Genomic DNA, 16705 nt, shown 5'->3' with positions numbered 1-16705 from the left:
ATAAAGCCAAAATCAGTATTCCCACAGTATTTCATGTAGGATCCCTATAACCAACAAAGACATTCCTGACTCTCTCCCCCTTTTTTTACATCTGCAACAGGCTACACACCCATGTATTATTGCAAGAAACAGTACTATGTGTTATCATCCGAATCATCTGAGTGGGTTGAAATTTTTTCCAGAATTATACTAGTGCTGACATGTAAGCAAATGCGTAGCTCACAGTTCTGGCATGCGTGTGTTGAGATCTGATTGTACTGTGTTGTTCTGGCATACTGTGTGCAGATCTGATTGTACTGTGTTGAATGTACTGTGTGTTATCATCCGAATCATCTGAGTGGGTTGAACTTTTTCAGAATGCTGACAAGTAAGCAACTAAGTAGCTCACGGTTCTGGCATGCAGATCTCGTTCATTCCTGGAATAAACTTGGTGGGCGACCATACCATGTTCAGCATAAGTGTGTTTTAGGATTATTCCATGCATTGTTGGTGAGACATCTGAGTTGACTTTTGTTTTCTACACTCTGCATTCGTACAGAGCTTCAAAACTCTTAACATTACACCCTCACATCCTAGTAATGTTAAAATGAGCAATGTCTTAAGAGAGCAAGACTAAGATTGATAAGTGCTTTGTAAGCACATTCAAATGATGAGGCATGCTTTTTTTGGGCTAGAACGAACGCTAACATTTCCACAAAGAAGCTGTGCCTGCTGTGGTTCAAATATTTATTTTAAACTGAAATGTGAGATTTCATATACAAAAAGAGTCCCCCTTAACAGTCTTCATTCTTTCTTCTTCGTCACTGTAACTCCCCAACAGGTGCTTCATTGAGCCACAGGAAATGAATAAATTCATACAGCTTTCCCGTTACACTTACCTGACCACCAAAAATTGACGTCAGAATTGTTTCTTTGTATTTATTTCATAGGCACCCCATGACTGTAGGCTGAAACCGAGTTAGTACTCTGGCAGAAACCCCCTACTGCCAGATTACATGCATTCATGCATGTATTTGTGTGTGCACACACACGTGGGCGCGCATAGACATGTATGCATGTACATACATGCTTATATATTCGTATGTAGTAAATTTAAACATGGCTGTACAGAAGCACAAGCAAAAAAATTAAACCATTTAGAGCAGTGACAACCTTATAAGGTGTAGGATTCAAGCCACGAAGATGGTCAGGACGCATTGCTGCCAACTGTTCTTTGCATCGTGTCCTCACCTCTTTCAATGAAGGCAATCTCTCTTCTGAAATCCCTTCAAAGTATATGAACAATTAAGAGTTTAAGATCCCCCTTTTAAAAGGACAATTGTATTGATTTCCTGCCAGCACAATATTACATACCCGAATTTCCAGCCCAGTAACATTTGTACAACTTCTCCACTTTTTGAGGAATCACATGAGCTCTTTTGGATTCACTAAAAGGATGCCTACATAGTATCCGCTCGTCAACCTGTTCATTCGCAGAATCATGAGACAAGACGTTTCCTAATGCTCATAATGGCAACCCGTACTTATAGTAAGAATTGTTAAACCCCCTACTCTCTCTCTCTCTCTCTCTCTCTCTCTCTCACAGCACTTGGCACATGGGTGGAGAGCCCTGACTCCTATCCTAGCTCACTACTCTTTAATAAGGCTTTGTGTGAAGGCCTCCCTCCCCTCATGGACCAGCCATACCATCGTCCCTATTCACGAAGTAAGAGACCCCTTGGAGCCCAATGACTACTGGACCATCATGATTGGTTACACACAGGCCAAACTTTATGGGGCAGTTTTGGAGGTGCAGGCTAGGTGGGCAGAGGGACACAGACTGAGAGACACAAGCCATGCAGGCTTCAAGAGGAATTACTCTACATTGGATCACATTTTCACCCTTCACGCGCCACAAAGAGCGCAAGAAAAGGGCACATCCGATGGAGCCATCTTGCTTCCACCATTCGGACACACTTGGAGCGACTCCGGCCACGAGGGGACAGCCACTACTCTCCATTGAAACCAACCCCGAAGATGTTCTACCATGCCCCTGTGATTCTTAGCCTCGCCGATCCTTGTAACCTTAGTTCCACAATCTTTTGGCCCATGGTCTTGTCTGTTGTATGGTTGGACCATGAAGGTGATTGTACACATTTCTACGTTGTAGTGCACAATTCTTGGGTCTGAAGGGTGTATTTCTTGAAACATTCTCGGATGTGTGAATCCAACAGAATTTCCTAGCAATATGCTCAATTCTTAGTGTGGCTTGATTTTTCATGGACATTTTGGGGGAGTCCAGTAAGTCAACCATGGGAAGCATCAAACTTGAACAGTGTCAAAGACTGACTCGCTGATGAGATTAAATGGCTACTGATTTCCACTTAGTGCTTGCCATGTGATAGCTTGACAGTTATCATCATGTTCAATTGGGTATCCTTGCAGCGCACTAGTTTACTGGTAGTTTCAGAATGTGTGCCAGCATCATAGAGACACTTTCCAACTAGCAGCAGATACGGTGAGTCTCTCGTCAATCATTGTCACATGCACTCTGTACTGTAGTGCATGGTGACAAGATGGCTCATCATCAGTGCAACCCTATACAACAGTAGAACCCTTTAGGATTTACTAATCGTCGTACGCCGTGACCCCATTGTAATCCTCAGTCCCGGATATGTCAGGCACGAGCTACGTAGGTCATTCCTCAGCCTTAGAGAGTCAGTCAGTCAGTCAGTCAGTCAGTCACGTCCCTTAACCCACTTGGAGAGAATCATTCATGCATATAGAGTCTGTAGAAGCTTTAGGGTTTGCATCAAATCATGGTTGCATAGTGCATATCATTCATCTCATTTGCACATAGACCACATAGACCATTGCAAAAGCCTTGGAATATCATCCAATAATTTTATCATATTTTATAGCATATTTTCCATATTTTTCCAGCATTATTACCATTATTTATCCCTTTAGCAAGCTGTGTAGCATTTAATGCTACAGTCGGCCAGCTTTTGCAACCAGCCGACCAGCCCTTGCATCTCATTCAAGTATCTCATCATTCAGCAGTTGGCTCATCATCGATTCAGCCTACAGCAAGTAGATCTCATCATTCATCATCATTTGGAGCAAGTGTTTCAGTCCTACAGCACTAGGACCATCATCGCTTGTACCATCAGCCTTCCATCAGCAAAACGCAGCATCCACAGCATTCAGCCAGCAGCCTTGCTTAGTCTACATTGCGTTTTCATCATACAACAGAATTCAGCAGTCCTTCAGTTCATCATTTTGCTACAGCCACTTTGGTGAAGGTAAAACGTTGCATTCTCATTCATTCATAGTGCATAACACAACCTAGAAACAGTCCCAATCAGCCCCTTCTCTCAGCCTCATATTTGCGGCCTTCCTACATTCCATTGGAAGAGTGCATAGGCTTGAGATCAGTTATCATTGCTGCTTCTACAGCTGTGTACAGTTCAGCCCGACTCTTTGTCTTTCAAAGGTCTTGTGTTTGGCTTATCTACAGTCCCAAGTAAACCATTCTCTTCAAAGATAATAAGGCAAATACTCCTAGCAATAGGAGGGGGCTCTTCAGTGGGTAATTTGGGACCCAATAAGGTGTACAGATCTATCTCTCTCATCTCTTAAAGTTTGAAGTGATAAAGTGGATTGCTAAAGACTCGCGAAACTCAGGATAAAGAAGGAAGTGTGAGACTGTGTGACAAGATCCTTCACTATGCATATGTAACATGCGGAAGCTTCGGAGAGGATCGGTCCTAGGAATCCCGCCAATCGGGTACCAATGCCGAATGAACAACTGGGTAACATCCTCGGCGGTCACATTGACCCTGCAAGGAATAAGCATAACAAATTTGCTAAATCTATCAACAATAGTTAAGCACTGCGTATTACGCTTACTCGGACTGGGAGGCAGATTCGTGACAAAGTCCATCAAAATATCTTGGAAAGGACCCTCAGGAATCGGCAAGGGCTATAATAACCCTATCTTCTTTACGCGAGGAGCTATCACCTTTTGAAAAATATCACAGCGTTGTACATATGTAAACACATCTCGCCTCATCTTTGGCCAATAATATTGCCGTTCCAATTTCTCCAGAGTCGAATTCATACCCCTATGATCACCTGTAATGGCGTCATGGGCATCATGGAGAAGAGCTGCCCTGAACGATTTCATGACACATAGTCGGCCTTTGTAGAAAAGCCAACCATCGCGTATCAGAAAGTGGCATGGTCCTGTGGCATCCAATGCCTGTTCCCACTGTGTACCGAATTCCTCGGAATCCGCGTATGTGTGCTTCATGTCATCTAGTCTTGTACCAACAAGATCGAGTCTAGTGGTTTGAATCGTAGTCACCTCTCCCTTCCCGCTCAAAGCATCGGCCACTGGATTGGCCTTTCCTGGAAGGTACTCAATCATACCACTGAATTGCTGAAACATCTGGCTCCAACGGTGTTGTCGATTACTCCACTGTGCGCTTCGCATTGTCTGAATCCAGCGTAATGCTTGATGGTCAATGCAAACCTCAAAATCACGGCCATACAGAAAATGTTTCCAATTTTTCAAGGCCTGTATAACTGCTAGGAGTTCACGATCATAGACTGAGTAGTTTTTCTCTGCGGGCAGTAACTTACGAGACATGTAAGCTACTGGATGACCCTTCTGGTGCAATACACCTCCAATTGCGATGTTACTAACATCGGTGATCACTTGAAATGGTTCGTCCCATGAGGCAAGTGCTAAACAAGGCGCTTTTGATAAAGCCACCTTGAGGTTCTTGAATGCCTCCAACGCTCATGGAGTCATTCAAATCTTTTGCCTTCTTGTCTTCACTCCCTTTAGCAGATCGGTGAGATCTACCGAGAGGTCAGAAAACTTGTCGATGTGGGTGGAGTATGCGTGGCATATACCCACAAAGGATCTGATGTCATAGACTGTCTAAGGTACTTCCTAGTTGACAATCTCGGCCACTTTAGCCGGATCAAGTCGAATGCCTTCAGCACTAATTATGTATCCCGAGTAATGCACCTGGAACAGATAAAATTCTGACTTCTTTTCATTGACATAGAGCTCGTTGCTTTCCAGTAACTTAAGGACTTTCTCCACATCAATGTCATGCTGCTCAACCATAGCTGAAAATACTAGTATGTCGTCCAAAAATATGAACACACTTTCCAATCAAATCCCGGAAAACACGCATCATCATCCGGTTAAATGTAGCTAGGGCGTTCGTCAAGCCAAATGGCATGACCACAAATTCATAGAGGGGGCCCGTTCCGTACGGAAGGTTGTCTTGGGGATGTCCCCCTCCACAATCCGCAACTGGTGGTACCCACTCTTTAAATCAAGTTTCGAGAACACCTTTGCTCCATTCAGCCTCTCGAGAATATAATCGATTCGAGGCATCGGGAATCCGCTCTTGATAGTCAGCTTGTTTAGTGCACGATAATCGATACACAAACGGGAAGACCCATCTTTCTTCTTGACAAATAAGATCGGTGCTGCAAATGGCGACACGCAGGGGCGGATAAAGCCAGATTGCAACAATTCTTGGAGTTGGCCGGTCCAACTCCGATTCCATTGCCTTGGAAAGGCGATAAGGAAACTTGCTCGGGGGTTCCGAGCCTGGGAGGAGGTCAATCTTGTGGTCCTACGATCTGGACGGGGGGAGCTGGGGAGGGAGGCTGTCCTGAAGAAAAATCTTCTGGAACTTTTCATGGAGAACCGAGTACTTCTCGGAAGCACTGGCCGCTGTCTGGGCTGTCTGGATGTATATGCACACTGTGCGCCTTTCCTGACTGCTCGCTTAGCCTGCAAGTGGCTTATGAGCGGAAAGTTCGGAATTCCTGGCTCACACTTAATAGTCACTAGGGCGTTCGACACATTCCAATTGATCTGGAACGTGTGCTTGTCCCACTTGACATCAGGAAGAAACTTGTGAAACCATTGAATGCCCAAAATTATGTCTGCTCCTACAAGAGGGGCAACCATAAAATCACGCACAAATTCTATGCCCTGAATAACTAACTTAGCACCTAGAGCTTCATACTTGACGCTCGTTGTCATGCATGTGTCAAAACCCTTAACTTGTTTGTCTACCGAAGTCAGGTCGAAACGGGCACGCCTAGCGGCCTGTTCTGTGACCACATCCTCCGTGCTACCGCTGTCAAACAAGACGACTCTCTGGCCACCTATGTAGCCAAAGGGCTTGAGCAATTCGTTGCGCTCATACTCCTGGTCATGGGCGCCCTTCTGCTTATCTTCGAGCTCCCGGCTAATAATTGCTCCAACTGAAGCACCGGGGTTTGAAGAACTAGGGGTAGCCGCTGGGGTCTGTGTGGGAGCTAAGCTCACCACGGAAGCTGTGGAGGCAACAGCGGCGGGCTTTGGAGGCTTCTTAGGACAATCCCGAGAAGTATGTCCTTTTGTATGACAAAAGAAACATCTACCCTCCTTCTTGTACTGAGAAAGCTCCTCAACACTCAACTTGCCACTTGTCTTGCCTGCCTCCGCTTTCTGGTTTGGAGTAAGCTTAGACGCATTGTTCGAGTTCTTGGAGCCAGAGGCTCCCAGACTCTATCCTGGGGAAGACCCCGTCTGGTTCTGGCCTTTGCTCCCCGAGGCGGTAGCCCTGGGAGAAGCCGGCTAGGATGTCTTGGGCTTGCCACTATTATGTTTCATTTCTGCACTCTGCGCAAGCGAGAGTGCGTCTTCAAAGGTGGCTGGCCGAAACATACGCACCTCTTATTGGATTTGCGTGTCAAGGCCATACAAAAACTGTCCTTTCTTGTCCGAATCAGATAAGCCTAATTGCAGACATAAAGTCAAAATTCTATTGGCAAATTGAAGGACTGGTTGCGCGTTTCTGACGTGCTTCCCTGAACTTGTCTTCGAGTCGCTCAAGGTACTGGGGCAGTAGAAACCGCTAATTAAGGTCACGGACAAACTCGTCCCATACATAAGGTGCCATACCTAATCTGGTGTGGGCATGAGCCCACTGAGTCCACCAAGGAATGGCCTCACCTTCCAAGTACCAACTAGCTAAGATCACTCTGTCAGTATCTGTTTTTCTAACTGCGGCAAAGTAAGCTTCAAACTGATGTAACCATGAATAGAGAGTTGTGGGATCAAGTTTACCATTATACTTACTGAAGTTCATTTTCTAGGGAAAATGATTCGAGGGCGCCGCCGGTGTCAATCTGGCGTCCAAAGCTGCTAGGTAACGCTCGTGCTCCACACGTCGCATGGCTTCGTCTTCACGTTGTCAGATCTCCAATGCACGCATTTGCAACTCAAGCAAAGAGCTCGGCTGCGGTCGTGACCCCACGAGAGGGTCCCTGTGTCGAGAATCTAGGATACGGAAGGAGAGGGAGGAGGAGATGGAAAACGCGACGCTGGAGAACGGGTACGCTCTTCCAGAGCCAAGATCTGCACCTTCTGCTCGTCCAACTTGGTTGTCTAGTCTGCGATTGCTCGCATCATCTGCTGGAACATATCTGTAACACTCAAGCTTGGTGTCCTAGCTGGGCTGCCTGGTGCACTCTGGTCCCATGGTTCTTGGTCTCTCTCGTCATCGAAGCTCGCCATAGCAGAAAAATGCACTTCCTTTCCGGAACGCAATCTAACCATCCACTATATGTGTGGGAGACGTCCGGAGGCTGAAAACCAACCGTCCTTCGAGGGACAGGAGTCACTCCGAAAAGGGTAGTCCACCGGCGTCTAAAAACCAACCACACGAGCGAGAAAAAAATTTGGTTTCTTTACTGAATCCTTGCACTTGAAGTAGGCTCTGATACCACTGTAACATGCGGAAGCTTCGGAGAGGATCGGTAACTTCAATGCTCGGAAATCAGCACTCTTTTCGCGACGGAATTAACGCACAAAAACTGAATGAAGATGTGCAAAAAATAGAGAGAGAGAGAGAGAGAGAGAGAGAGAGAGAGAGAGATGGAGAGGACATAGTATTGGGTCCCAAATACCCTCTGTGGGGCCCCCACCACGGATGGTTTATTTGCTTTATTAGAATGATGTGAATCTGAAAAGAAAATACAGAAAACCTTGACCTTTCTTGGCTGGGAAATCCCTGCCCTTGACCTGCAGTCCTCCACCCCTTTGCTTAGCAACTTCTTGGCTTGTCTAGCCCTTGTATGCTTGATCTCTTGGTGAAATCTCAGATGAAACAATGGGATTGTGGGCTCTCCTATTTATACTACTTCTAAACAGCAGTCGGCCAGCTCTAAATCCAGGTGGCCAGCAATATTCTGTCCCACGACTGTAAATTCAGCATTAAATGCTGGAAAAATCCCACTAAATGCTGCGCACTCTCTCATGGCTGGCTGGGCATTAGGTGCCTGTGCAAAGAGGGGCTGGGCACTGTGTCTAGGCTGTTTGGGGATTGGGCAGCCTGTATGGGCTGCCCCAAACTTGCCCTTACAGCCATAACTAGGCTATATAACCTGTATGCTTCCCTTAGCCTGCTCCTAGGTCTGTCCTACAGCCCCTGTATGGCTGGTGGGTTCAGCCACGGCCTTCTCGGCCCTCATGGGGATGGTTTCACACCATCCCCATGCCCACACTAAGACTTGGGGTAGCCCTATGGGCTGGCCCCTTGTTCTAAACGCAAACCCTAACTACCTACACAATGATCTGGCATCCGGTACCATACCAGATACACAGAATCACTGACATCATTCTAGAGGGAGACTCACAGCGCGGATTGGCACTGTTTCATGTGCAGGACAGTGCACACCTGACCTTGGACTCCTGTGCAGGACAATGCACATGTGACCTCGGACAACTGAGATGGATCCCTGGCTGTCTCGTCCCGGACTGGGCTCACATGGGACCAACTCACCATCCCAGGTCCTGCACCTTCTGTACAGATATGTCTACGTGGCATCCAAGTGCGGGATGCACGTGACAACATAATTCCGCTGCCCCCTCCTCCCCTGGAAAAGAAACTTCTATTGAGTATGAAGAAAATTTACAAGAAGGGAGATTTCCGACTAAGAAAGGGGAAAATCTTAACCAATCTAGCGCTTTGCGTTGCCAGCAAGGCCCCATATGAGAGAGTGAAAAAGATTCCATGATTCCATTCTCTCATGAATTGGCCACCATTTCTCTCAGCAGCCCTTGAAGATCCCTAAATCTTGGCCCAAATGGCCATGAGCGTGGAGGAATTTGATCCAAAAAGTTCCTCGTGCAATCCCAAGCTCGCAGAATAGATCTTACCAAGGGCGAAGAAGGTGGTCGGTGCTCTGCATCCAAGAAGATAAAACGTGGATTAGCATCATGGCTAACGAATCCCCTGTAGCCGGACGAACCATCCAATTTTCTCAAGATGAGCTTGCAGCCCTCTTCGCCGAAATCAAGAAAGACTCCAAGATGATGCTCATTGGAAAAATCTTTGACTCTCACCCCTCGTATCCAAGCCCATGACTACATGCTAGGGCATTGCCTTCCGACTTCTCACTCCATTTTAAAGATGCAAGGCTACTTGGTAAAGGATTCTATAGACTTTCACGCGAAGGAGGCAGCTTCAGAAGTGCTCAAGGGCAGTCCTTTCCCTTTGGGCCCAAGGAAGATTTTCTTCCTACCTTACACCAGACCCTGTCGAAGCAGACCGGAACCATTACCCTATTACTCTCAGATTCCCAAGTCTTCCTCATGCTTATTGGCCATTGTGGCAACCTTTGGGCTAGTCCTTCAGGTGCCCACCATCCCAGCTTTTCCCACTTCTGCTACCCAGATACTCACTACCTCGTATGATGATGTTCCCAGGGTTATGGTGTTGGCTCGTGACAATGAGCCCTTTGAAGATTTTGTGTAGCTTCTAGGACCTAATGGTCCCTTGAAGCAATGTACGAAGATGTCAGGCATACCGGACCAATGATGGGTCTGTCCTCCCGAGAAGGATCTTCATCTAGGACAACATCAGAGATCTATTTAGATCTCATTGTAACCCATCCATCTAATATAGCTACATTGCATTGCATTGACACTAATTGTCTATCTCTTAAACATCATTAAGTGAAGTTTAGTTAGCCTAAGGTTGTGATTACTACGATCAATCCCTCACATGTCACATTGGTATCAGAGCGTTACAGGGTAACCAGCCTTGGATCATTTTCATTCCATCATTCATTCAGTCAATCATCATGTTAATCGCTTCCGCACAATTAAACCCAGTTCTCAAAATCTTGCAGGCCATCCTTAGGGATTTCAATTTTCCCCTTAGGCATGCATTAGTAACCCATCCATTCGCATTCTTGCACAGCATATAGGGTTACACATGGCTTGCATAGCAGTCATCCTAGCAGACAATCTTGCATCTGCAAGACATACATGTTTTGCCCATGAGTTCTCTGGGAAAGAATGACATCCATCATCAAAGGAGTAAACGAAGTTTTGGGCTTCAACTGGCAACAGCAGGGGGTTCTCTTCCACATAAGAAGACGGAAGTTTGCTCCAACATCACCTTAGGAGGTTCAGAGGTTCAAGAACGACTGAGATGGTGTGTGAAAGGATTCCACAGCTAGGTCAGGGGTGACTCAGGTATTTCCAAGCAGTTTTAGCAGCATTTGCCATTCAGTTCCCAAAGTAGACGAGTCTCTGGCTCAAAGGATTCAACTCCGACAGTCGACCTCAGTCCCAACAGAAGAAGTCACAAGGGGGCAGTGGTTTCAATACACAAGGATCAGTAGAGGAGTCAAAAGGTTGCCAGGTATACCACCCAGCCAACAGTTTAGCAAAGGGGAATGTCACGTGCACACCCATTACATGTCACATGCAGGATTCTCAAGGATAATTCCATACTAATTTAAATAAGGTGAGGAGTATTGCTTCAGATTTTTATAAGACCTTTCTCTATGCAAAGGCCCACTCTTTGGATAGAGATGTTGCACAACATAAAGTATGGGAGCACATGCCCAGGTGCATTATAGATGATATGTGCGCCTCTTTGGACCCTTTTTGAAGAATGAGCTGAGACATGCTTTGCACGCCCTCGCAAAAGATAAATGCCCAGGGGATGATGGTCTCTCTCCGTCCTCCTTTTTTGCAATTTTGGGATTACATTAGTGATGATGTTACTACTCCACTGCAGGAGATGTGGTGTACTAGCATGATACCCCCTTTTCTCACGAAGGGTCTTATCCACCTTGTCACGAAAGGTGGGGACGAGATCAATATTAGACAGTGGAGGCCCATAACTCTGCTTGGGTCTACTTACAAAATCTTAGCGAAGGCAGTGAGTATGAGGTTTCAGCCTATTCTTCACAGAGTTATTCATGATACACGGAGTGGGCTAAATCTAGCCAACAACCCCTTGCCATTCTCTTGCTAGAGTTTGAAAAAGCTTATGACAGAGTGGATTGGGACTTCTTCGAAGGCACGATGGCGTGGATGGGTTTCTCCCATGAGTGGATCAGAGAGGTCTCTTGCATGTATAGGGAGGCCCACAACACAGTTTTTGCCTGCGGGGGGCGTGGTGAGCGCTTTTAAATCTCCTGTTCTGTGAGGCAAGGATGCCTCTTAGCTCCGCTACTTTACCTTATAGTAGCGGAGGCTATGAGCATGTTTCTCAAAGTTACCATAGGGGTTTCAGACCTTAGGCTACCTCTTCGTGAAGAGGAAGAGTTACTGGACTCCAAGTCAGCAGATGATACTGCTATGTTTTTGGAGGCTTCACAAGCATGCTTCTGTGCTTTCCGCACTTCCTTGGAGATATTTTTTCGGGCAGCAGGCAGCACCATAAATTGGCACAAATCAACGAGATTCTGGATTAGTGACTCTCCGCAAACAGATTGGGGTTTGGATATGGGGTTTACTTGGATTGAGAGAGGATGTACTGCCAGATACCAAGACGTTTAATCTCTCTCTCTCTCTCTCTCTCACACACACACGAACACTGCCCCATCTCCGGTTTATACATTTGAAACATAAACAGTTATAAGGTCATCATGTGCTATCAATGAAAGGAATTAAGTAAAACAAACCTTTGGTGAAGGCTCATCTTCTCCTTTCATAATATCAACCAAAGCATAACCTTCAACTCCATAGAGCCTGTAAGCTTCTTTCTTGCAAGGGATTGTTACCTGTTATTATAGCAAAATATAAGATTGCAACCAACAAACAAGTATTCAGAGCATGTAAGGAATGACATTTCGCAAGAGAATCTGACCTTCTCGATATCTTGAGATAGTTTCATCCGGGGCTGCTTATTGATCTCAACAAGTTTGTAGACGCAACCCAGAGCTGGCTGTGTTGAGCACGTCACAAGATGTGTCCCTATTCCAAAAGCATCAATCTCATGGCCCTGTTTGTTATTGCTATAAGCTCAGTTTCTCATTTACAGAGCACATTTTTGCACTCGTATCCAGATACACCACAAAGCAGATTTATGAATGGCTTGCCCACCATGCCAGCACAAAACACCATGTACCTGTTTATTCAACGCATCGAGTGTCTCTTCGTTTATGTCATTGCTTGCTGTGATGACAAGGTGTCCAAAATCTACGGCACCAAATTCTTTTTCCACAATTGAAAAGATTTTACGAGTTTCTTTTGAGAGGTACGCCAGATCACCAGAGTCCAATCTGATGCCTAATGCCTTGTACCTGCAACAAAGATTACCATATTCAGGCCTTACAGATCATTCAAAACTTCTTAATGATACATAGAGTGATCATGTTCAATAGGAAGGACAAGAAAAACACAAAGGACCTTGAAACAAGAAATTGCACTTCTGCTCTGAGAAGTAGGTTTTGCACGCAATTAGAACATAAACTAACATAAGGTCAGAAGGCCTGAATATTCAAGCAGAACTTAAAATGTATCAGACATTTACGTCATGTTCGCTGATCAGCCAGCTTCCCTACCTGCAGGTAAACTAGGATACCTGCCCTGCATTCTCAATCAAGCTGATGTGTTGAATGCAGCTGCCACCTTCACAGAGAGCACAACCACATTTCAAATGCTGCTCACTTGGCGTCTGACACCCATAATGTCAGCAAACAAGGGATGGTCTGTCCATTCAAACACATGGGCAGGAATGGCAAAAAGGTAGTCTTTTTTTCTATGCGACGGGAAAAAAATAATTAATCTGAATAGCCTTACCCAAGTTCATTCAGCGCAAGAGCAACAGCACAAAAATTCGGAACCCCGCTCCTCATGACCTGAAAAGAAAAACACATAAACATGTTCCTTATGACCTTTTGTCTTCCCAGGTCTTCCTGGTTTTAACATGTACACTCCAAATGACATCTTCAATTTGAGAAAAAGCATAAGCATGTTCCTTATGACTTTTTGTCTTCCCAAGTCTTCTTGGTTTTAACATGTACACTCCAAGTAATGATGTCTTCAATTTGAGAAAAAACTACATGCAAACTTTTATAAAACCAACAAGTTGGTATTTTAGTGGGCCACCTTACCTAAATTTCTCCTACAGAATACGCGCCATTTGGGCACCCCCCCAAAAAAAAAACCTCACATGCACCTGCAAGTCATTTTCCTCAATGGGATGCATGATTCGTTGGAGAAAGTCATTTTCCTCAATGGGATGCATGATTCGTTGGAGAAAGTCAAAGTGAAAAGATGCAGTCATGAAAAGTAGTGTTTGGAGGATGTTGAAAATTATCGTTCACCAGAGAGAAGGCAGGGAAGAAAAGAGATGCAACAAATAAAAAAATGCCAAGGATGTCAGCAAGGGAGAACGTAGCATGAAATAGGACACAAACAGAAGAGGCAATTCACAACATGGGTGCATGACAGGGGTGCTTCAATTGTAGCATAAAACACTTCCCCAAGGAACGAGCAGTCCGCAAAGAGAGCTACACTATTTCTCTCAATCCAAAATGGATTCTCAAAACCTCTTTACCCATTGATTACCTTCTCCAAAATTATCTGATATTTAGTAAGGAATATTGTAAGAGATTGAGGGTGAGACGGGGTGCATGCAGAGACTGGAAGCAGAGCAGATGAGAATGAGATACAGAAAAACACCACAGAGCTAGGGACCAAAGTCATATAACAATAAGCCCATGATTCTCAAGTGTATCCATGTATGCTGACAGGCCCGGAAGTTGGTTAAAAAGGAGTAAACTCACTAATCCCCGCCATAGGGTCCATTGATTAGACTGGATTACTCGACTTAAAATTGCCCATATATTGAGTTATTGAAAAAACCCCAAAAAAATCCCAAGGATAAGTGTGAATCTAACATTATGGTTCAATCTATGCGCTGATAATTATTTTATGGGATTGGCAAGGGGTAAGTATGTTTTCTCACCTTGTAAGTGTGCAGGTGGCCAAGACCAAATGTTGGAAGATAATGTGAAGGTACCAGAGTTATTGAAGGCCAATACCATAGAAGAGAATAACGTTCAGACTATGGAGACCTTAAATATTTGCAAAGAAAATTGAAAGATCTTCTAGATAAGGGTTTGATACAGAGAAAAAATGCAATAAAAAACACCCACTTCATAAAATTCTCCATAAGTGGAGTGCAATTTATGCATCATAATTGCCTAATAAAGCAAACAAAATGAACTTCAAAAATTACAAAATATCAGCTTGTAAAGCATATCAAAGCTTACATCAAAAGTATCAACTAGGGCTTGGAATTTTGTTGGAAAAGATAATGCATAGGATGTAAAAGCTGCTAGTTCACTATGATTAGTCTCCGAAAAAAGGCCCCGAAGAGATTCTGTTGCCTGTAAAATCAAAAGGAAGACGAGATCAGGGAGTATGCATGCATCTTTATGTGGAAGCTTCAATGTCTTTGTTTCAATTTTTTTTAAAAGGGCATGCCAGGACAACAATGCTATAATTTAAAAAAATAATGGTGGCCTAGCTTTCAATAAATTGAAAAATTAATCAGAAGGCAGACTTTTATACCCGCAATTTGCTAAGCCATCGTTGTGCTAGACCCACAAAATCATCACATTTGCGATCTCCACTGCTATATAAAAGAGACCTCTCTGTTATTTCTTTGATGCCCTATACATAAATAAAAGTTTTAAAAAATATTCACATTAGTTAATTCACATGTTTATTCACCATGACATGTCCTAGTACCTCAGGTAGTTTCTTTATCTGTGAGCTTCTCTCTCAAAATTGAAAACTTTTATCCTGTCTTGGTAAGAAATCTTTACCATGAATGAGCTCACAAAAGCATGCGAATGTGTCCCACAAACTGGTATCCCAAACCTTCTACCAGCCTCAACATTGCTGTACCTCAAAACCATTTAATCTTAAATAGAATCTGATCAAGTGTATGCCTCATCAAACAGAGCAAAGTATTGACATTATAGCAACAAGCAATATGCTCTAATTGAGATGATAAACATAGGGTGTGATATGTAAAAGCTAACAAAAACCACATGAAGAGGATAAATATGAAAGGCATTATTAATTTTTTGGACACCACTGGCTACTTAAGTGTCACAACCACGCTAGAACACAAGTTTTAGTGTCTGACTCAAATTTTTAATTTTTCAGCAGAAGACATGAAAGGCGGGTTAGGTGTAAAGCCCCCATAGGACCACCTGATACACAAGCTAAACACACAAGGTTAGAACATATATAAGGGTGCAGGCAAACTCAGCTCCCAACCGTAGATTCCAACAAGAATCTCCCCCGAGCCAAGGGCTAGGGTCCCACTCCCCACAGGCCAAGCCAGTCCGCTATGGCGTCCCATACCACCACAGCCTATCCTAAAGGACCTTTGGCAAGACCACCATGTTCATGGCAGGAGTTTGGTCCAGGCATAGACCATCAGCCAACATTGTTATTCAACAACCCAAGAGTCCAGTCATAAATAGCCACTAACCTTGGATTTATTGAATCTGAACCCTAACCACCTAAATCGGCCTACTTTTCCTAATCCCAGGGCTCCCCTAACCCTACTGGATTAGTCCCTAACCCCAAGGGTTAGTGCCAGGTACATAATAGGAGGGGGAGGGTGTGCGCGCGCGCACGTGTGTGTGTGTGTGTGTGTGTGTGTGTGTGTGTGTGTGTGAGAGAGAGAGAGAGAGAGACAGAGAGAGAAAGAGAGAGAGAAAGAAAGATTTTATTAACGTCTTCTGAAGGCCAAAAAACGGCCTATGAGACAAAACCTGTGTACATCATCATCATGTCTCAACGGACATCTCAAAAGAAAAAAAAGTACAAAGTACTCTATAATGTGGAGATAAATCTCATACAGGGCTCTGGTTCACTACTGTGGGGTGGGTGGGAGAAAGAGGGAGAGGGAGGGGGAGAGGGAGAGGGAGAGGGAGGAGCAAATTATATTAACATCTTGCAAAAGACCACAAGGACCTATGACACACATCAAGGGTTTATAGATCATGCATGCTGGCATGAAACATCTAGCTAACAACAGAAGCTGAAAATGGATATCTATATTTCATTACAAGCCAAGATGGGGACCAAGATGTTAGAATTAGAGCCTCGCTTCGTTGGAAGTCTTGGAGAGCTGAGTTTTGTGTTTCTTGTTGCTGTGGATATGGCTCCCCCCTATACGAACAAGGATGACAAGTTGAAAGGACCTAACTATGCCCATTGGAAGCTTCAAATGTGGATCTCGTTCATCCACAAGGGTTTGTGGGATATTGTTCAGGGCATTGAGAGGAAGCCCGAGCGTCCTTAGAACTCTAGGAGATGGACTCAAGATCAAGAGGATAAATTCGTTGCGGAATTACAAGACTAGGAGAA

General features: G+C 44.6%; 1 protein-coding gene across 3 annotated transcripts in view; it reads right to left on the bottom strand.

The window, feature by feature from the left end:
• Positions 1-645: 645 nt before the first annotated feature.
• LOC147627072 (nicotinate phosphoribosyltransferase 1-like) overlaps positions 646-16705 on the bottom strand; it is a 39977-nt gene continuing 23917 nt past the window's right edge. Inside the window, exons 6-15 of one of the 3 annotated variants that reach the window (XM_086815637.1) lie at positions 15145-15220; positions 14888-14989; positions 14587-14703; positions 13109-13167; positions 12435-12609; positions 12174-12308; positions 11989-12087; positions 1354-1462; positions 1153-1256; positions 646-878 (exon numbers count right to left, since the gene is read on the bottom strand). In XM_086815637.1, the coding sequence (XP_086671763.1) occupies positions 801-878; positions 1153-1256; positions 1354-1462; positions 11989-12087; positions 12174-12308; positions 12435-12609; positions 13109-13167; positions 14587-14703; positions 14888-14989; positions 15145-15220 (1054 nt within the window). In that variant the 3' untranslated portion in view covers positions 646-800. Of the gene's footprint in view, positions 879-1152; positions 1266-1353; positions 1463-11988; positions 12088-12173; positions 12309-12434; positions 12610-13108; positions 13168-14586; positions 14704-14887; positions 14990-15144; positions 15221-16705 lie in introns of all 3 variants that reach the window. The other 2 variants (XM_086815636.1, XM_086815638.1) reach the window with 2 other exon arrangements.

The sequence above is a fragment of the Cibotium barometz genome, chromosome 21 (assembly GCF_041138505.1).
Source record: "Cibotium barometz isolate CiBa-2024 chromosome 21, ASM4113850v1, whole genome shotgun sequence".
Lineage (NCBI taxonomy): Eukaryota > Viridiplantae > Streptophyta > Polypodiopsida > Cyatheales > Cibotiaceae > Cibotium > Cibotium barometz.
This window is presented reverse-complemented; position numbering and strand designations above follow the sequence as displayed.